This window comes from Cyprinodon tularosa, unplaced genomic scaffold (assembly GCF_016077235.1).
Source record: "Cyprinodon tularosa strain WSP-4 unplaced genomic scaffold, ASM1607723v1 ctg608, whole genome shotgun sequence".
Classification (NCBI taxonomy): Eukaryota; Metazoa; Chordata; class Actinopteri; order Cyprinodontiformes; family Cyprinodontidae; genus Cyprinodon; species Cyprinodon tularosa.
In genome coordinates this window covers 444,100-466,785 of record NW_024039350.1, presented here as the reverse complement: position 1 = coordinate 466,785, position 22,686 = coordinate 444,100, and the positions used below count along the sequence as shown (strand labels likewise).

Here is a 22,686-nt window from a genome sequence, read left to right as displayed (position 1 = left end):
TTATATATTTTTTTTAAAGTAAGTAGTAAATGAAAATGTTCCTGCTGTGGTTCACTATCTGCTGTTATTTTCTGCATGAATCAAATTGCTCCTATCCACACTCCTCTATCAGCCACTAAGCAATAAAGATCAGAGTGTAACTTGCTTCATTAATGTCTTTTTTCATCTTCATCACTCTCCTGATGTGTTCCTGTTTTCATTATAATCACTCAGTTCAGTCATTGGGAAGACTGAGAGCACTTCATGTTCCCTGCTCCTCTGGTCACCTTGTCCCTATGTCCCTCCTCTACTCAGACAGAGGAAGGGTGGAGCCACACCGACTGAAAGCCAAGACACAGAGAGCGGCTATTGGCACCAGTATAGGGAAGGTGGAGTCACTGGGAGAATGTAATTTTGAATAACAGACTGGGACTTGGTCTAAGTTGCATCAAGAGAGACTTTCAAAGAAAAATAAAACCCAGGTTTGAATGTTGTTCTGTGTCGGATCTGCTGCCTTGAGGGGAGATAATATAGGTAAGCAACAGCAGGGATTATCTGATTTACCAGCAAGCGAGATTATATATGTATATAATACATGGCTGTAAGTAGAGCTGCCTGCAAATAGAAACTGACATAAAAAAGTGTTCCCGCAAATAGTCTTTGTTGAGTTACATTTGCAGTAAACAGTCTGTTTTCTTAAATATTGATTGCCTTTTGCAACGTTTCAAACTTCTTTTTGATGCATTGCTAAAGTGTTATCCTCTTATTAATAAAGTGAAAGGAATAATGTCAATCAAATGAAACCCTGTGTTTTTATAGAATACAATTATTTGATAAACCATATAAAGTGGGTTTTTTTAAACCTTTGTTTACTGCCACCATCTGTGCTGGAAAACCACTTAAAGTTATCCATAACTTTTGAAATGTCTGAAAGACAGCACATAAGTCACAAATAAATAGGTCCGGGACCTATAAAGTCAACAGGGTTGACAGAAGTTGGTAAAGACGTCATTGTTAGAGTCTGCATTTTTTTATTTTTTTATTTTCTTTTATTTTACTTTATTTCTTTTCTTTTTTTTTCCTACTTGCTTTGATTCTGTTTTATTTTCCTCTATTTTAATCATGTAAAGCACTTTGCATTGTCTTTGTACTGAATTGTGCTATACAAATAAATTTGCCTTGCCTTGCCTTGTGTATTTGTTCAGTAAATTTATCATCATTAATGTTTCAGTCAGTTTCTCTGTTCCTGCTCTGGCTTCCTCCCTGTCATCTCATCATGGTGGACCTGTTTGTTGATCGGGTGCTTGTGAAGAACAACAAGGATCAGGATGAGTTGGACACAGAGCGTGAGATCGTCATGCGCCTGCAAAACCGAATCCTGATGCTCTTCTTTGCCTCTGCTGAGTCTGAGACCTGCCAACAGTTTGCCCCCACGCTCCATGACTTCTTCAAACAGCTGACTGATGAGTTCTACGTGGAGCGCGCCGCTCAGCTGGTTCTTCTCTACATCAGGTGCATCAACAAACATTCAGCGAGATGCTCATTACGCACAGGTTTTCTCATCCTTGTCAAGTCTGTTTCCCTTCATAAATTTTCTGCGCCTTTTAGTAAAGCCATTTACTTTTTTTTTCAAATTGTGTTAGAGGGTTTGCACTGCTCAAAAGCATATAACACAGCTACAGTTGTGATTGTATTTATCTACGGTTATACCAGTTTAGTCAGGCATCTTTTATTTTATAATTCAAAGACAAAAACTATCAAAAAAGGCTCCTAAGAAGGGAAACCAATATTTAATGTTAAATTCCTCAGGCAAAGCTGTTAAAAAATATGTCATTTGGATACACTTTGTAATATTTTTTAGTCCTATGCCTTTCTAATGCGCTTGCATGTTATTTCTGCAGTGGATGTAATTAGATATACAGTGATTTAACAGAATATCCTTAACTGGTCAGTTTCATAACCTACTTTTTTATTGTCTGCATAAATAAATCAAGTCCTCATAGTCTACAAAAGTAATACTAAGACACAAACTATGTTTTTTCCTTCAAAAAGGCCAATATAATCCACTGTAGTTAGTTGAACTTGATCAACACCGGCACCAAATGCAGAAAGTTATCCCTACAGCATTAATATATTTCTGTTTTCTTTTTCTGTGTTAATTAATCACTTTTCGGCTTCTTTTCCTGCTTTAACAACATCTTTTTTTCTTAATCTGATAAACATTGGTTTTGGTCTGGAAATATAATCTAATTGTTGGGATTATGTATGTCATTTTTCTCTAATGTTAATAAAGAAATATGCCAGTAGTTCTGCATTGCATTTCACAGGTAAATGTTTATAATTATACTTCATATTAACCGTATCTTCTTTGTAATTAATTAAAAACAGTCGCAAAGTTTGTTTATTTTTTTTATCTGTCTGTTAATGGTTATGGCCTAAAGCTAATGAGAATCTCAAATTTATTTTCTTTGAAAACCAGAGGATTACATTAAGACTAATAAAAACATTGTTATGTTTTATCCTACTCCATTATTAAAGTAAAAAATGCTAACTTTACAGTGACGCATATAGCGACCCTTCATTAATTATGTAGCTAACACAATATTGAATCAAAGTAAACAATAGAAAGTTGAATAGAAGGAATGTAATCATTTTAGCCATTAAGTGACAGGTTAAAGGCCTCAGCGAGAGAAGCTTCCCTCCTGGGGTAAAAAGAAAGTTAATTATTTTCAGTTGAAAGTAAATGTATTTTATTAAGAAATCAGTGTCTCAGAGTCTGGAGAATGAGAGGAGAGGTGCAGAATCCAAGTGATAGGAAGTCCAGTGTGAACTTTCCACAACCTGTCATTATGTAGAGCGCCATGTCATCTGCTGATGTTCCATTAAGTTTATTAAGGATATTTTAGAGCATTTGCTTGATTCTGTTAAGTTTTATGGAGAGCTTAATTCTACATTTCCATCAGAACTTTGCAGCTGATCACTCTGCCAAATATATTAACGTAAAGTCCATCACTGGGCTTTATTCAATAAGCAGCAGAAGGACTTGACCAAGACCCCATCAACAATCTATGGATTACTGTCAAAACATAGATGGGAATCAGCAGACCTGACAATGTCAACAACCTGTTGGTTAATAACTAGAATGACGCACTGAACTGATGCATTAACTCATGCAATAGGGACCAAATACTGAGTTCATACCTTGTAAAGTACATGGACATAATTTCAATTAAGCATTTTGTCTGTTGAAACTCTCTTCTAACAGTTTTATGTAAAACTCTAATTTTGTGAGAGTAAACTATGTGTTTTCATGGGATGAAGCTATAATCATCCAAATTAATGGAATGAAACAAACACAAATTACTGTTTATGTAATAAATCTAGTTGGTATGAATTTCATTTTTGTGAATTCAATTTAGTACAATTAACTATCTTATCTATAAATTTCTAATTTTCTGAACTCTATCTGTACTTTTGAATATAGTTTAAAGAAACAGTAACTTAGAGAAATGCCTAACAATTATTTTGTATTTTCATTTTAATCCCTCAGTCTGGATCAAACAGAGGAACAGCTTGAAAACTTCCTGAAGGAGCTCCCAAAGAAGTCGCTGTTCCTCGCTTATGAGGATCCATACAGGAGGTGTGTGAAGCACGCGAACAGTAAAGTGTTACCTCATAATGTCAACACGCTAGTGTGTCACTAGTGTCTGCTGATGTGTGTGTCTGCAGGGAGCTGGAGGCCATGTTTAATGTGAAGGAGGTGCCCACAGTGGTGGTCCTGCGTCCCGACTGCTCCATCCTGACCCCCAACGCAGTGGAGGAGATCACCCAGATGGGTCCAGACTGCTACCGCAACTGGCACGAGGCAGCCGAGCTCATCGAAAGAAACTTCCTCTCAAAGGAGGACTTTGAGGACAAGTCCATGCGCAGCTTTAGCGACCCTGTCAGAAGACTCAAGTACAAGGTGGAGGATGAGAAGAAAAAGGAGAAAAAGAAGAAGAAGAACAAAAACAGAGGTTGGGGTGGAGGAGGTGATGACGGTGATGAAGCTGAGGCCAGAGGAGGAGGAGGAAGAGATGATAAGGATGGAGGAGGGTCCATGTGGTGATGGAGATCATGAAAAAAACAATGCTGTGAATTTGACCCAATGGAGATAAATCGATTATTATTCTTTAAGAGAATTTTGCTTTTATTGGATATTTTCAGAGTAAATCTCTACATCGGGATAGTTTCACATTATTTTTTTAAACTATGGTTTAAACCAAACAGAGGTTGTGATGATCTCTTTGGCCCAGTGTGCGAGCTCTGCAAAATTACGGTATATGCATCCCTTTAGGCTTTTTACACTTTGTAACATTCTATTTATAAAAGTTAGGAGCAAAAAAGCAAAGGTTCAAAAGAGCACAGATTAAGGCAGTGGAATAGAAAAACATCTCTATCGTTTAAATGAATATTTGTAAAAAAAAAAAAAAAAATAATTCAAGAGCGTTGGTTTTTAAAAGCTGAAACCTGAGTCCATCCCCCTTTGTTTAAGGTTGTTTTTTCTTTCTTAACATAAATGGCTTCCCTTACTCCTTTCCCAAACCACCTATCTTCTTTGTCCGAAATGTGAACATTCTGGTCCTCAAAAGAATGTCCTTTGTCCATAAGGAGTAGATGTCCCGCAGAGTCTTGTCCGGAGGAGGTCGCTCTTCTGTGTTGGGCCATGCGTTTGTGGAGACGTTGTTTGGTTTCTCCAATATAAAGATCAGATCATTCCTCACTGCGGTGAACTGCAGTAAGGAATGCAAAAACCTACAATGCAGCGATAGAGTTAATTCATTCCTTGTTTGGAATGACTATGACCTGGATGACTAAGATTTTTCACCAACATTCATATAAATATGAATACTCCCTTTTACAGACTGCTGAAATCTGCCCCTCTTTGCTGTGTTTGTTTGAAATAATCTAAACATGATTCTGTGAAGTTTACCACCAAGCAAAAGGTTTGGTTTGAGCCAGAAGGAGTCGTATCCTTCTAGCTTGTTTTACTAAACCCAGGAGGACTACTAGAAGCCATTTCTCAATTTTCAACAACACGGCTTTATGGAGATGTAGTTATCCATGTTGTGTACCACCCAATCAAAGCTCGTCTTGAACAATTTGATAACCGATGAATAATTCAGCAGGATTAAAATAATGTTTAGTGAATGTTTTAAGTGTCTGTGAAGCCTGGCTGTACTTTCATGGTCTGCACAAGCAGCAATCACAGCTATTCAAAGGGAGTCAGGGTGAAAAGGGGAAACGAGCTCAACAGCATACAGTAATCAGTGATTTCCTTGCCATGTACTGAGGTCTATGTTTAGTGTCTGCACATTTCCTCTCACTTGTATACTGCATTGATGATGCTTTTGTGGGATCAGTTAGGATTCCCTTTTGGCATGTTTCCCTCCAAAGAAAAGGAACATGACTTGCCTTCGTCAATCTAAGAGCCCCGTTCCTTTAACACATGCTTTCAGCTTGTTTAAGCACAGAGTTCATTCCTGTTTTTCCAATTTAAAATTCAACATATTTTCAAACTCAAACAACCAAAACTTTGACATAATTCTTTAGCAAACATTTACAAAGAGCTGAGGCTTTATATGTATAAACGACAACTGTCATAAAAACAAAAACAGAAGGTCGAGGTCAACAAACCCACCCATTTTCATCTGATCAACTGGTTTACGGATCACGGTCAAAAACAACCTCAGTTGTATTCAAGCAGTTAAAAGTAATTGTAGGGAAGAGTATAAAGATAAGCTAATAAATGAAAACCTTTTACCAAAAATATTAATTAGAGAGAATCATCAGCCCAGCCATGAAAGGACATTATGTGTTCGTGTTTGATTAGATGAATAAAAAAACATTAAAAACAGAAAGGGCCTAAAATAGAAATGAGGGGTAATGAGGAAGACTACTGAGGTTAAAGAAAGGAGAAGCACTACTTTGGCAAACAGAACAAAAAACATTACCTAAAACCTGAGGCCAGATAGGGAAATGTTTGCCTTATTGCATTGTGTGCTAAACTATCAGAGTCACCAGAGGTCTGTTGCTTGTTCAATCACCTAAGGAATGCCAGTTAAAAAAAAAAAAAAAACTCCTCAGGGTCATTCATGCACTGGTGGTTTCCAAGTTAGCTGTGCTTAAAAGGTTAATCTTAATAATATGCGGGATGAAGAAACAGATGACAATATAGAAGCAAACCTGTAAACAAAAAAGGCACAGCAATGAAAGACCAATGAGAGGAAGAGATACAATGAAGACATGACAGGTTTAAGAGAGATCCGAGGCACTTGACACCAAATATGTGGTGTAAATGAAAAATACTAAAAAATACTTCTTGATGAATGGAGAGCCTCATATCTGTACTGTACTTAACAAACTTTCACAGACAGATATCACAAAGAGGGTAGCCAATCCAAGCCAAAATACAATACAAAGGACAAAATACAATAAAATCAAGAGAGTGTGTAAGAAAAACTCCAGTCTGATCCAAAGCTTTTTAGTCTCTAACTGCATTTTAGAAAGTATACAGAGTCTGGTCTCTATGAAGAAAGGAAATGCAGTCTATTCTGGGTACACAGCTTGGAAAGATCAGTGTCCTCGAGTCCTGAACTGAAGTGGGTGTAGGAGATCCCTAAAAGATTTTAATTATGTCTTTTTTTCAACTTAGAAATATTGAATGTTTTTTAAATATTTATTTTTATGGAAAACAAAAAGGACTGATCTGATATTATCCTTGTTGGTTTGGGTTTTGATGTACTCCTTGTGTATATCCATTCAAAATTTTTATTTTCTTAGGCTTTAGTTTTTTTTATTTCTGTGCATTTTATTCTATATTACCTGAATCTACATAAGCTTACTGTTTTTTTTCATTGTTCTTTACTGGTTTCCCCTGTTACCCTGTCTGCGCTCCATGCCCTGCTCTTCCTCAACTCAATTCAAGGATACTTCATCAATCCCAAAGGGAAATTGAAAGCTTACCTTCTATATGTTCTCCTTTTTGTTCATCATTAAAGAACTTGGTTTTCCCGATCAGTGTCTGTGCTTGATTCTTTAAGTAACCTGAAATATGATGTAAAAACCACATCATTGTGGTGTTTCTGATAAAACTGCATCCCAGAGCTATTTTACTGCATTCAAGATGCTAAAACGACAGTTAACTGAACCCATAGTTGTAGTTTATATTCTTTTCATTAGTTTGCGAAATGTCTGGACACCAAATGGGCATACATAGACTCTGTGGTGGCTAATAATTAAAATTTAAAAGTTATGGCCTACCATACTGTAATCTGGTTGTTGTTGTTTTTCTTTTTGTTTCTTAGAATATCAAGATATTTAACTGAAATGTAGGTTATGTCTGGAATAATTTTTATTGATATTGATCTGAAAATTTCTAATTTAAACGCTGTGAAAGGAAATCTTTAGGCAGACAAACAGCCAGTGAAGAGAGCTGAAAAGGCAAAAAAAAAAAAGCACATTAAAAGCAGATAATTGAAGCAGATAATCATCAGGTGTCTCTAAGAGCTCATATCCTTATTCCTGTGATTGGATGTCTTATTTCAATCTTTGTGAAACCTGGAAAAATTGACAATTATGTCAGAATTTAAGCAACATAATCTAAAGTCCTTCACGATTTCCATTGAAACATTGAAAATCTAATGCAGTCTGGCTGTGCAGCAAATACAATACCTCCCATTCGCCCATGAAAGAACTGCAAATGCACTCGGAGGTGGTCAGGAGGAGACAGATGCTGAGATGAAGGCGCATTATTCTTCTGCTTTTGCCTACACAGCAGCTTATTGTTGCTCACTCAGACAAACCTTGACAACATATCTGAATCCCTCCAACGACCGACCATCAAAACACACACACACTCCTGCCTCTCTCTGATTCTGCGCACGCACGAACGCACATAGAAAGCCTAGACGCGTTGCGCGCTCTCGAGCGCAGAACGCGCAACAAGCGGGACCAGCGGATGGAGAGAGAGAGAAGAGAGGAGAGAGAGGAGGACGGATGCAAGGCGAGGCTAGGAGAGAGGAGACCGTTTCTCTCCTGCTTTTCCAGCTGTTTCCTTTGTGCTTTTTAGGTTGGTTTTATAAAAGCATATTTTTTCTTTCTCTTTTATTAATAAAAAAAAAAAAACGTCACAGATCTCACATCCTTCCTGATGTGTCTCGATTCATCACCATCGGTCCAGGATGCTGGAAGAGGCTCCTGTCGCGTCGATGTTTTTCTCCATTAAAACTAAAAGGATGTACTCGATGAACATCGGACACATGCAGAGCGACAGCTGCCTGGCACGGTGAAGAGGAAGGAGGAGGAGGAGGAGGAGAGGAGGCATCGACGGATTGGTGTAATAATTTGCGCCTAATCACTGTTTGCGGCGGCTGATCGTGCGCTAATTTTTTGCCCCGCTCCCCATTCATCCATCCAGCTCTCCCAGAGCGCTAAGGCCTTCACAGCCCCGCATTATCTCTGGACATGAAACCCGTGGGAATTATGATACCGACGTGACGCACAGTCAGACACATCCACACAGAGAGAGGGTGTGAGGTCCAGTAGAGCGCACTGATCACAGAGGGGAGGACGCCAGTTGTTGTTTGACAAAACGCGCTAATGACTGTTATTTAGATCCAGGCGGATTGGGCCCAGCAATTTCCCTTTTCATTTTTTATTACTATTTTTTTTTATGCACCGGAGCAAGTGGAGCGGGAGGCGGGTAGGAGGGTACAGCGGATGAGGGAGCAGAGGGACGGGATGCGGGAGACGCAGTGAGCGCGGAGGAGGAGGAGGAGGAAGAAGGAACCAGGAGGATTGACGGTAAGATATGAATCCAAGCTGCGTGGATCCACCCCGCCCCTCACATTAGCTCTCTACCTACAACTTCACACATATGATCAATGCTGCTGTTGCGTTCCTGCTGCAGCCTGTGGCCATTTGATCAGTGACAAACATGCGTCTGATGCGCTGAAACTCCTTCCCCCTGGCTGCCATTAAGCCAGGCTCAGTAGTAGAGGAGACGTGGTGTGTGTGAGTGCTGTGAAATATTCATAAGGCATGTGATTGGCCTCAGAGGGTGACACTGACAACTGGCAAATGTCTGATGGAGGGTGTCCAAGCGGGCCCATCAGAGACCCAGGCTGCACCTTAATGAGGATGTCTTCTGTGTGATTTTTAAATGCTTATTCGTGACAAATAAGGAGCAAACCCAGTGAGAAGCCAGTTTATCAATATTTCAGAGAGGGGATGAGAAGAGTGGGTCAGTGGAGGAGGAGGCCAAGGAGAGAGGAAGCAGAAAAACAACCAAAAAAAGATGTTGAATGAAGGAGAAGGAGATATGCTGGGGAAAGAGTCATCTTCAGTGTCTGTATGGGTTTTTTATGTTTTTTAACGGAGATATAATCTGATCAGGTTTTTCTTGGCTGATACTATTTTTGAAGGATATTTTGACTGTAGGGAATATGACACTTAATGTGCTGCAAACAGGTAGCAGATGCCACTTTATAGGATTTGTTTTTTAAGTAATAATAAATCTGCCCTGTAGTAGAAGTCAATAGCTGATCCCTTTACGGATAAGACCTTGTTGGGAGTTCTTAGATTTGTTTCATGTAATGAATAGCAGAAAATAAAAATTGTATTTCATATATTCCACCTGCCCAGCTTGGGGAAATTTACTGCTTCCTATCTCTGGCCGACGGCTCGGTGCTTCTGCAGTGATTTGGCAAAAAAAAAAAAAAAAAACCCAAAGGAAACAGGAGATTGCCATGCATAATTACTTGAAATGTATTGACATGCAATCCTCACAAACACAGATCTTCAGATCACATTAGATTCACCTTTAATGTCATTAGACATTACACAAGTGCAAGATGCCTCATGAGGATGAGAGGTTGTAAATGTGTCTTACGGTGCATATCTAGGGAGGAAACAAAGGTAACGAGGGATGCTTCCACATTTACATAAACAGCTGAGAAGACAAAAGCAATTTTCATTAAAGCAAACACATACCCCCCCACACTCCATCACACACATGATTTGAAATGTACCATTTTGTTGCTGTATGCTTAGACCATCTCAAACAGGTTCCGGTCACGTCCATTTGAATCAGTCAGACACAATGAGTCAGTCTCCCCTGTTGCACTGGGAGCTTTTTACGCATGCAGGCCTGTGCAGAGCCGTGGGCGGATGTATCAGTGCAATATCAATCCTGTGGTACAAGACTGGACATTTTCAGGTACAGTACAGTACCGACACACTGATTCAGAAAATAATGTAATAGATCTTGCTAAATTAGTAAGCAATGTTCTGTACACAAATTATTTTGGTCGCTTGGAATAAAAAAGACTAAAAAAAGGAAGACAGCTGTTGGTAACCAGATGAAAGGATTCAGAAAGCTTCATACTGTATGTAGTCGACCACAGATCTGATTGCAACAGTAAACAGTAGATTGCATATGCTTTCTTTGAACTTTTCACTCTACAAGAGTAAGAACTGCAAATTTCCTTCTGGGATTTGGGACTCGGGATTTATTTTCTGATAGTGTTTTGCTTCATCATCGATTTTCCATCTGTGAAATGGATTTTCTATTTTATATGGTGTATAATGTTTTTTCTTAGAGTTAAAACGCAAAGTGTGGTGTGTTCATTTGTATTCACAGTTAGTTCACTTTACCTCTACTGCTGCAAGTCTTTTTGGGTATGTCTCTCCCAGCTTTGCTCATTGAGAAACTGAACAATTTAGGCATCTTTGCATTCTAAGTCGTTGCATGAATCAGAATCAGAATTATTTCATTAATCCTTTGCGGGAAATTCTTTGGAATGGAGGGCATTTCTAAAGATCACTGTCTAGCATTGCTTCTGATATTCAGATAGACTGAAGTCTGGACTATGACTGGGCCACTCTGATGACTGCTTTGCTCGAAACCACTCCACTGTAGCCCTGCCTGCTTGTTTAGGCTCACTCTGATGGGAGGTCAAGTCTTTTGCAGCAGCTAACAGATGTTCTTACAGGATTTCCCTTCATTTAGCTCCATCAATCTTCCCATCAACTCTAGTCAGCTATCCCCACAGCATGATGCTGTCACCACTATGTTTTTCAGTGAATATGATGGTTTGGGGATTAAGAACATGCATTGGTTTTCTACCACACCAAGAGTACATGTTTGTTGCATACCATACATATTTTCTGACAAACTACTAATGGTACTTCCTATGCCTCCCTATCAACATTGGCTCTTGACTTAACATATCTCCATAATGAGCAGATTTATGGTGTCCAAAACTAATACTCTTCTTGTGGAGATTATCCCACCTGAGCTGTGGATCTTCACAGATTTACGACAGGCCTCTTGGCTGCTTCAGGATGAGACATATGCAGTGGAAGATGGACCTTACCTTGCTTTAAACTTCTCTACAGCTTTATCTCCAACCTGGTCCATATGTCCTTTGGTCTCAAGGACACCATTTGTTCTCTTTAACTGAGGACTTTAGGAAAAATGTACATTAATGCTGATATACTAATGCTGATAACTTGACTGTATTTGCAAGTTAGGTTATTTCGAAAGGCGGTTGCTTGACTAGTTTTATTTTGCTTAATATATTTTAGTTATCTTAGCTTAATATATATTATTTGATATTTTGTAGACTAAAGACTATTTTGTCTCTCAGTGTTCCTATTGGAGGTGGTAATTTTGACAAATTCTTCATTCATGTTTAAATGTATTATTTAATCTGAATTAGTTTGTGACACTGGATTATCTGGTTATACACTGTACATTTTACAGTGTTAAAGTAAAACTTTAAGAGTTAAATTCAACACCACATATTTGATTCCACTCCGAATTAGTGTTAAATCAACTCTATATAGTGTATATCTTTCTCCAGTTGTTGTTGTAATAACTCTAAGAGAGTCAATGTACTTTGACGGTTCATATTTAACACTGTGGAATTTACTGTCTACATTAATAACTTAAATGCAATTAAATTACTGTCCTGAAAACCAGTGACATCCAATCTAAATTTTCTTGATTTCAAAGTACAAATTTAGTCTGATCGTGTCTCTCAGCTCTGTTCTCTAGACTTTATGGTTCTGTTAGACCCCAGTGAAAAACGCTATGACCTGCATTATTCTACATGTCGCTTTTTGTTACACTTCAGAACATCAATCCAGTTTCCTGTCCAGACATTTGCTTTGACATGCTCGAGCAGACCATCAGTTCACAGGGATCACAAAAGAGACGTCCCAATCTCACAGAAATACAGAGTGTACCAAATCTATTTTTTGGCATTTATGTAAGGATTAAAATGCCTGGTCTAAGCCTATGTTAGCATGTTGATAATGATAAAATATGTATATTGTCTGCATTAACCAACAACTAAAGAAAAAAGAAAAAAAATCATCTAATGAAAAAAATATATAAAGTGTTAATATAAACATATCAACATGGCCTTTCTGATTTGATTCTGAAAGAATAGAATAAAATAGAAAATCCATTTACTGTCCCACAATTGGGAAATTCTGGTGTTTACAGCGGCAAAAATATTATAGACAAAATTGTCAGACAAATGTGGACCTTAGAAAAATGTATAAGAATAAGATAATAGTGAAGAGTTAAAACATAAAAAATAACATAATGTACTGTAAAGTGTTTTAACAATGTAAAACTGCATCTGGAGAATAAATAAACAATATACAGCTATGGACATTTTTAAAGTAATGTACGTAATGACCTTAATGCCAAATTATTGCATTGCAGTTTATACATTAGTTTGGTTTTCAGTTTGTGAAACCTCATAGCGTGAACTACGAACAGCTTATTTACAATGGCTTGTCTTAATTAGTTCCCGTTTTTGTTCTGTGGTGGTAGAGCAGTCAATGTGGCTGTCCAAAGGGACCCATTTGCTGCTGTTTGGAAACAAGCAACTTTCATGTTTTAATAAAGAAGTCGGACCTGGTTGTCACCCACAGCTCCCTGAAAAGAAAAGCACATTAGCCCAAAAGAAAACAGGGTTACATTATTGAAATATTAATAGCTGTACCTGAATCAGCCTGCTTGTTCTTATTTGACCTCTAATTTCTTTTCTCTCATAAATCTGATGCAGCAATTTGATAAACACTATTTCTATACTGTTCTCATTCATTTAGAGCAGGGGTTCCAGAAGTGGCGCTCTGGAATCTTTGGGGAGAGTTGAGAGACACAAAGTGTGCGGTTGCAAGATGATTTTTACATCTATTGTGATGTGATGCTAAAGGTATATATTATATATAGTATATATCATGAAATATATACATGTGATGGCACTTGAAATAAATAAATGCACCATAAAGTATTTATGAATTAATCTAATACATCCATCCATTTTCCATCATGCTTATCCCAACATGACTTACTCCATCTGTCCACAGGTGACAGGCAGGGTACACCCTGGACAGGTTGCCAGTCCATCGTAGGGCAACACAGAGACAAACAACCATTCAAACACACACTCACACCTAAGGAGAATTTAGAGACGCCAGTTAATCTAACAGTCATGTTTTTTGACTGTGCCAAGAAGCCGGAGTACCTGGAGAGAACTCACGCATGCTCAGGGAGAACATGCAAACTCCATGTAGAAAGACCCCGGGTCAGGAATCGAACCCGGAACTTTCTTGCTGCAAGACAGCAGTGGTACCCACACATGACAATTAATTGCACGATTAAATTATTATATATCCCTTTGAATAATGAAATAAATATGTCTAGAACGATTAACTAAATCATTGAATGTCATTAAAAATACAAACAGATTTTAAACACTTTACTTCATAATTATTAATAAATATAGAGTTAAGCAAATAATATAAATTATAGGGGCATGCCAGTCTGATGCTTTGTTCTTTTTTGGGGTCACAGGCTGAAATGTTGGGAGACCCCTGATTTGGAGCATGCTGCCTTCCATTGTTGTATTATAGATGCCTTAACAGGCATTTTTAAATTAAATTTAAGCATTTGTCTCGAATGCTATTTTATTTATTCATATGTCACTGTACAACAAACACATTCTAGTTAAGATTTAAACAGAAAGAGATATAATATAATTGAATAATAGTAATAGTAAAATGTCATCAGGGTCACTAAAGGGTGTCCACTTACAACATTGGTGAAGCAGGTAATTTTGCATGTCTAATTTTTGAAAGTGGCTTAAATATGAAAGCAAATGCTTTTCTTTTCTTCTCCAAGTATTTCTGTAAATCTTAACTTTAAGACCTTTTGGTTTGAATGTTACCTTTCTTAGATATAGGTTAGACTATGTGTTGGATTTAGGAAATAAAACTACTGGGTAAAGCTAATTACAACAATTGAACTAAATATACTGCTTTTATTTCTTTTTTTTTTAATATTAGAGACAAACAATGACCTATTAATTACTTTGTTATCAATAAAGTTAATCATTTTCTGTCTATAGTATTCCCTTTTGTAAATATTTAGACCTTTATAACCATTCAGTACCGCCTCAGTTACAGTGGTTAAAATTGATCCGTCTGACTTTGCAATGCCATAAATCCACATTAAAGAAAACATTCAGTAAGTTACAATCTTTAATTGAAATCCTTTTGTTAGTGGTGGTGAAAAGGTCCCATATTGTTATTGTTTTTTAATTTTTTTCATACCCAAAACATCAATGTCACCTTAGTGTGCCTGCCTGACAGACCGCTGGAGATCAGCATACCTTAAGCATCGCTCCAAATATTGTCTAGAGACTTAAGATTAGTAATCCACGAGTTCCCATTTCCCAAGGGTATGAATATTCTGTGACAAAGAGGCAGTTTTCTCTAAGCTATTCTTTAAATTTGTAAAAGGAACAGTATTTAAGTAAAATACGTGTCTGTCTATAATCCTGACCCTACAAGAAAGGAGTTTCCCACCTCCGTAACAACACCCTTTTTTTAATGAAAATAACAAGCTGCATGAAAGCTCAAATATGCCTTAACTCAGCTTGGACTTTAAGGTGGAATTGATTTTTGGTCAGGTAAGACCAAGATTTAGTTTTTCAACAACTGGTGCTAAAGGTGAGTTCGGCATCAAAAGATGAAGATGCAGAAAGAGGCAGGTACAGTCCAAATACAAAACGCCATGCATACACACTCAGATAAAAGAGCAGTTTAAAGAGACATGGTTTTAGATTATGGAGGTTATTTAGGTTATGGATTATGGGAGGAAGGCATAAAGCTAAAAAAGGACGGACATATAGATTGGTAGAACACACAGACTCCATGGCGGAAGGATGGAATCTAACTAAGATTTTCTTGTCAGTGCTCCTTAGACAGTCAGCTCTACAATTATTTAACCATCTGATGACTCATGACCTAATAGCACTGCCGTCTGTCCTTCCCTACCTGCATGTCACGCAACCCTTTTTCTTCCTCCCCCCCAATCACTGTGACTGATCGAGTCACTGAAGGAAATAGAAGAGAAAGTGACCTGCAAAATTTTGACAAGGCTTCAAATACACTTTAGCTAAACGTACAAAGGCTGGATGAAATATAAGTATCTCTACAAGATAATGAATATCGGGGGTTTTAAGGCAGACTTTTAACATTTTACCATTCCTCTTTAAAACTATGCACCCCTTTATCTGCAATGATAATGATCTAAGAAGAGACAATGACAGATTTAAACGATTATGCCTAAGACTGTGATGCTCGGATAAAAGCAACATAATGACAAATGAACAAATACACTTAAAATCCTGCAGATTGTATGGCATGGAGAAAGTGCTTATAGAGCGTAATAGGCAGGAAGTGCTTTTAACTCGAAGAGCATGTGCTGAGGGCAGAATTAGGATCTTGATAAATATGTGAGAAGCCTCATCAATGTTTAATCAACCTCGGAGCAGTTTTAAGAGACTCGAGGCTTTCAGTGACGGCATATAGAATAAAGTCTCATTCAAAACCAGCATAAACTATTCCTGTCTTACGCATATTATTAAAATCTGCACATAGATTCAGGAAGGTGGAAGAGTTAGTTTGCGTTTGGTGGCATTCAACTTGTTAAGTATCCATGGTATTAAAAGGAGGTATCAGGTTTTTATTTACTTCACTGTTAAAAAGTATCTGGGTTATACTGGAGAAAATGTTGAGATTGTTCTTGTGACCTCTAATTAGCCTTTTCTATAACGCCTCAAATCTATGCTTTAATAAACTAGAACAAATTATATAAATCCTGTTTTATTTATATGTACATGTTCAAATTTTAGTCACCGGTAAATCATTTTTTTGTTATAAACATCTAGCAATTTGGCAGAACTCAACCAACCCGCTTTTATCCAATATAAGTAATCAAGTCAAACTTGAAACAGCAACTAGAAAATTAGTAATAAATAATTGCTTTTATTGCTTTTATTGGAACTAATATCCAATAATAGAGCTTAGGTAATCTATTTCTTTCTCATACCTAAATTCCGCTCTTTTAAATCTGTAGATGTTCTACTTTTGAAGCAAAATCTAAATATAAAATATATTTTTTAGATTCAGTTTAGCTTACAGATAAAACATTAAGTTAGCTTATTAGTTAGTTGTTTGACTATCTATCTAATGTATTTATCTCTCTCTCTCTCTCTCTCTCTCTCTCTCTATATATATATATATATATATATATATATATATATATATATATATATATATATATATATATCTATATATATATATATACACATAGTTTTACGTTCATCAAATGTTTTTGCTTAATGCTTACTCTGTTATATAAAATTAATTATACAATTCAAGGATTTAATAACAAATGAAAAATGTTTTGACAAAAATGCAAATAAATCAGATAACTTATTTATTTTCTGTTTATATTTGAGCAAATATTAGTTCTATAGCTTAGCTAGCGGCTACAGGAAGCTATAAGAGTCTTTATTCTGATTATGAATCTATTTTGGCAGTACAGCGGGTGAAATAAGTAATGGACCCGCCACCATTTTTCTAAGTAAATATACTTCTAGAGGTGCTATTGGCATCACATTTTCACAACATGTCAGTAACAATCAAGGCAATCCACACATACAAAGAAACCATAGACGTCCAGAAATGAAGTCATGTGTAATAATGTGTAATGGGCACCTGCTGTATATGAAGATACATTTGGAAAGTGAATCTTAGTTTTCACTTTGCTGTTGTCTACATTGTTGCTTTGAGAGCCAACATGGTAAAGAAAGCAAATGAAGCTATAAATATATTAGTGTTAAAGGAATTTATAGAAAATGCAAAAAAAAGTAATAAAAAAAAAATGTTTATGAAAATAATTTGTAACTTTTATTTTATGACTGTGAGGCTGAATCAAAGGTTGTGTATGGAAAGTAAAATTCAATTCAATTCAGTTTTAATTCTATTCAGTTTATTTATATTGCGCTTATTCATAACACCACCACATAACACACCATCCATCCATTCATCCGTCCGTCCGTCCGTCCGTCCATCCATCCATCCATCCAATTAACCAATCAGTCAACTGCGACCAGACTTGGCTACACACAATCTTTTTTTTATTGTGTTTGAACATGAATAAGCAATCTACATATCTTTCTTTATATATATAGATAGATATATATATACTCTTGTGGGAACCATTTTTCATACAGTTGGTTAAAACTATGCCAACAATGTTATTTTTAAAACCCAATTTCATTTTCTAAGGAAATAAAATAATGCAAGTCTTTTATTAAATTCTAAAAGAGACTAGCTTGTACTGATTGTAAAATTCAGTAAGTAAAGCTAACTTATTAAAAAACTTGAGTTACCTACTGGTTAGTCAGTTGGCAAGATAGCATATATATATATATATATATATATATATATATATATATATATATATATATATATATATATATATATATATATATATATATATATATATACCTTTTATATATATATATATATATATACCTTTTATATATATATATATATATATATATATATATATATATATATATATATATATATATATATATATATATATAAAAGCATATGTAAGTATGCTCTTGGTGTATCTGCAAACAATTTGTCTTTTTACAGACAGAACACAGGCTAATGCTTTCAGGAGTGCTGAACATAGTACACATGCTTTAGTGCTTTGAACTTGCCTCTAATAGCAACAAGCAAATGATTGACAAAGGGTGACACCTCCATTCCCCTGAGTTCTGCATCGACCAGACAAACATACAGGCTCTAAAACCCCTTAAGTGGCTCTGACTGCAGTATACAGGCTTCAGCCCACTGGGAGATGCAGAGGTCGATGGTTTGAAACTGGCTCGTGGACACGAACGCCAATGTATTGTCTTTTAATTATGCAATACTATGTGCATTTATAGGGGAAAAAAAACGTTTGAGCATTCATTTGGAAAGTATTCCCCTCTATTGCTTTATATTTTTGTGTGCAGTCAATCCCTCGACTCCACCACCTCTTGATTGCTCTCTCTCTCCATCATTAATATACACATACACTCACATATAACACCACCCCACCCAGCCCTCACCCCCACACACCCAACACCCCATCACATACACACTCAAACTCTGTCGTCCATTAGAACTACAATAACACAACAAGTCTGTTTTGTCGCTTAGCACTTCATCACAATCTCCCCTCCGGCTCTGTTAGCATTGATGGCAGGGTGGGGGTGAGGGATAGATGTGGGGGGTTAAATACTCTCTGCCGATCTTGCTGTTGAATTTATTGCCTCCTTTTCTAATACTGGGAATATCTTTTACTTTAGTTTTTCAGCATTTCGACAATTTTTATTTCAGAAAGCCTCATTGTGCAGGAAGCAAATCCCATCGTTTTTTTTCTTCTACTGCTTAGAAACAGCATCTTTATCAACACATGAATTCACAGACCGTGTCAACATATAGTTTTTTAACTTGAAGCTTTTGAAGATAGAAGTCTTAAGAGTCAAGCCAAAGAGATAAAACTAAATGACATTACTACGGTAGTGGAACATTGGATCATTAGTATGAGCTGTGAAAACTGTTGGCTAAAATGAATTTGTGTCTATATCCGTATTGCAGAAAGAGTATATTTAGTATTATATTATAGTTTCCCTCATCGTGCTTAAATTAGGCATCCCACAGCATAAGTTATCATCACATTGTTTTTCCAAGGGGAGTATGGTATTGTCCAACAAATATAGCTGTTGCCATCCAGGGCAAAAGGTTTGGTATCATATGTGACCAGATTACCTTCTCCCACAGGTTTAATGTGGGCCCCAAAACTTTTCAATAATTATCTGCCTCACTTATCTGCTGTGTAACTCAGTCGTTATGATGCTATTAGTTTACTGCTCTCAAACAAACAGCCAATACGTTACAGAACAGCTGGATTTACAAGAAAAAATGTAATCATAGTTTGCAAAATAAAATATAATTGTAATTTACAGCATGAACCCAATCAAGCATATTAATTAAGATGGCTTCTGAAGGGAAATTTCTTTGAAATAAAATCCACATTTTTAGATTTTTACATGTAAATATAGAAAAGTTTTTTAAGGATAAAATGTAAAAGTCATATGTAAAAGCTGTCAAAATACTTTATTTTATAATGTTTTGTAGGTAACCAGAATTATTATTCAGTGTTCTTACCAGTAACATCATGCATCTTCAGGGAAAGGTTCACCATACTGTAAATGCATTTCTAATCTGAATAAAATGGTCAAAAGGAAAAACACAGTGTCTGCATTAATGGATGCATGCATGTGCATGTGTAAATCTTTGCACTCCAGGCATTTCCTCACACACGTTCTCACTAAGAGGCTGCTGTTACTCCAAGTCAGCCGGCTGGTGGCCCCGGGCTGGATGTTGGTTGCAGGCAGGGGGACGGGGTGTACGGCTTTGTCAAGGGCCATCAATGGCCTTGCTCTACTTACTCCACATCAACACTTACGGGGTTTTTGGCTGTAGGAGTGAGAGGAAGAGGCAGACAGTCGGGAATGCAAGCAAAATAAAAACATGCTGCCATCAGGGTTTTTGATATCTCTGTGTCTAGCTTTGTGTGAGTGGGATAAAAAAAACAGAAAATGTACTCATTTTGTGTAATCTTTTGTGTATGTATGTGTTTGTGTGTTTGTTATGGTGATCCTGTGGCCTCTATTACAGCGTTGTTGGTTGAGTGCGTTCAGAAAAGGCAGAGGTTTCTGTCCCGCCTCTTAGTTATGCGTGTGCGTGTTCAAGCCAAAGCCTTTGAATGCATTTTGGACATTTGTTGAGTAGTGACCTAAATCTGTCGGCTAACATTACCTAACAAGAAGAAGGAGGGAAAAGTAAGTCACATATAAATATAAGGGCACACATATGTTTATGTACACACAAAGTACAGCCGCTTTAACCTTAATCATCAGAAAAATGAGTAATTCACATCCCAAACATAGCCGTAGGAAAGCTAAATCTCACCATAAATCTGCAGTTAGATTTTAACCTTCAATAAGCTGTGTGGATTAGTCTGAGAAAGCATGGCGCATGCCAGATAATCAAACCTAATTAACATTACATTCTGCGTAGCAAAGATATATTTTGACCCAATTAATCGTATTCCTTTAACTCTAGAAGAACATCCATTAATGATGGTTTCTTCAAACAGAATTAAATGCAGCATTAATATAAACGTTTATTGAATGAGAAGTTGTTCATATTATTTTTAATCTATAAACTAATTGACTTAATCGTTGCCAAGAAAATGTTTCCTGAAAACAAAGCTACATAGAGGAACACATGCTGACATTTCCTACATGTCACCACATTTGTTTCTACACATCTTTATGGTCACAGTTAAATATTTTAATATCAAACACATACAACAATCAGATACAAATACAGATACAAATACAACAAACAGATAAATTATGATTTTATTTTTAAAAGAATTTTTTTTTTCAAAACAAACGTGAACCTTAGTGAAAATATGATTTCCCTTTAAACGTAAAACAAGGTTGTACAAACATCACAGAACAAAACTGCCATCAAACATTTATGATAAGGAGAGGTCACAGTTTGAAAAAAATAAACCCACTCTTCTTTGCAAAATGATTGTATTAGATCATTTTGGAGGATTTATCATCATTAACCAGTTGATGCCAACTCAACTCAATTCTGTTTATGTCAAGACTTTGACAATGCCATAAAAATAAGCTCCTTTTCCAGACATTCTTTTGTCCAAAATTAATGGTTTCACCAGATTTTCTTTAGGCTCTAAAGCAACAAAACCATCATATCAGCAGTATGTAAGGTCCTCTTCGTCTATAAGCTGCACTAGTCTTAGACAGAATGAACTTTAATCCTCAGAATATTTTCCCAAAGTATTTCAGACCATCAAGATAGTTTCAATATGAGATGGACCATTTTTGATAGTTTAGCATTTTTCTCAATGGTTCTCTCCCAGCTGTGTTTTATTTTGTTGATTTTACTCCCTTTGTGTGTGATTACCCCTCTCTGATTTTAAGCATTGGGTTTTGTTTTCTAATTGCTGGGTTCTCCACTGCTCTCCACCTGTATGTCTTCTAAGTTTAATCTAATATTCTTTAAAAAAGATATCCTCATCATGCCTTTGCCAATGTCCTGTTGCCACTTTGGTCCTGAACAAGCATTGCAAATCATGACTTTTATGTTTCTTTTGGTCTGTAGTGATTTTCCCTCAAACTCTACATTGAATGCGGTCTGCATATTGTCCCTCTAGTCTTTTAATTTATAAACACAGGCATAAAATGGCGCATTTTTAACACTTTTCTGGGACTGGGACATTATTTATTAACTTTTGAACCAAAGACAGCTGTGTCTTGGACTGAGTCTCACATGCCACCCTTTCCTGCACCAACGCTGCACCTAAAATTTACATTTTAAAACCAATTTCTGTGTTCACTCATAATATCTGTGTCTGAAACTAGTTTGCCTGATTACTTGAAAACATTCAAGTGTGACAAAAACAAAACAAATGACTGTGTAAGAGAATAGATGGTTTCTTTTTATCTTCACAGCATGTCTTATGGCACCTTTCTTTTTTGTTTGGCTTTCATCTGTTCCTTTGTGCTAAGAATGAGCTGCAACCTCTAACTAAAAAGGTTTATTTTCATGATCCCAGGACGTATCAGTGCAGAGTTCCTTGTTATTACGGTTAGTTTTGCTCTTTCAGCTTGTTCTGTGTTAGTTATAATTGGTGACTTTTATGTGATTCCCCCTGTTTCCCATTTTGTGTTCATTCTGTGTTATTTATGCCGGCCTTCTTATGTTTCCTCAGGGAAGTTTGCAGAATTTGTCCATCCAGCTGATTCGTTTTCCCCGTTCCTTGTAACAATAATCACCTTCTGCAGTTCATAGCCCTTCATTCATTGTGACATTACCCAGTTAATCTTGTTATGTCAAGACTTACTGATAAATTATAGTGTTAGAATCTATAGACTTGTAGATTTATTGGACACCAAGTACCATGGATCATTGTAAATACACCTTATAAAAGTAGTTGTCTTATGTGGAAATGAATGTTTCAACAACACAGCAATAAGGGAGCAGCATGTTGGTTGCTCACCAACACAACGTTATGGTCAGCCCAAACCCAGGGTCCCAATCTAAAAATAAAAAATCTTCAAGGAGACATTAAGCATGCTTCGTCTGAGGAAAAAAATATAAAACAAAAACCCGTCGAATCAGTTCTATTATCCA

The 22,686-nt window shown here is 36.6% G+C and overlaps 2 protein-coding genes across 4 annotated transcripts in view; both read left to right on the top strand.

The window, feature by feature from the left end:
- The first annotated feature begins 224 nt into the window (after positions 1–224).
- On the top strand, positions 225–4,454 carry LOC119798023 (nucleoredoxin-like protein 1). The gene is made up of 4 exons (XM_038307350.1): positions 225–513; positions 1,211–1,491; positions 3,530–3,619; positions 3,709–4,454. The coding sequence occupies exons 2-4, from the start codon at positions 1,256–1,258 to the stop codon at positions 4,085–4,087; spliced, it is 705 nt and encodes a 234-aa protein (XP_038163278.1). The 5' UTR covers positions 225–513; positions 1,211–1,255; the 3' UTR covers positions 4,088–4,454.
- A 3,522-nt stretch (positions 4,455–7,976) lies between these two features.
- The window catches only part of LOC119798022 (adhesion G protein-coupled receptor L1-like), a 53,929-nt gene continuing 39,219 nt past the window's right edge, over positions 7,977–22,686 (top strand). For all 3 annotated transcript variants that reach the window (XM_038307348.1, XM_038307349.1, XM_038307347.1), the window contains exon 1: positions 7,977–8,823. The gene's annotated coding sequence lies outside the window, so the exon portion shown is untranslated. The remainder of the gene's footprint in view (positions 8,824–22,686) is intronic.

Bases quoted from the DNA above. Each gene is read 5' to 3' on its own strand.
- LOC119798023 (XM_038307350.1), top strand. From the start codon at position 1,256: ATGGTGGACCTGTTTGTTGATCGGGTGCTTGTGAAGAACAACAAGGAT. The intron at 1,492-3,529 runs GTGCATCAACAA...TTAATCCCTCAG, and splicing joins CTGGTTCTTCTCTACATCAG to TCTGGATCAAACAGAGGAAC. The intron at 3,620-3,708 runs GTGTGTGAAGCA...GTGTGTCTGCAG, and splicing joins TATGAGGATCCATACAGGAG to GGAGCTGGAGGCCATGTTTA.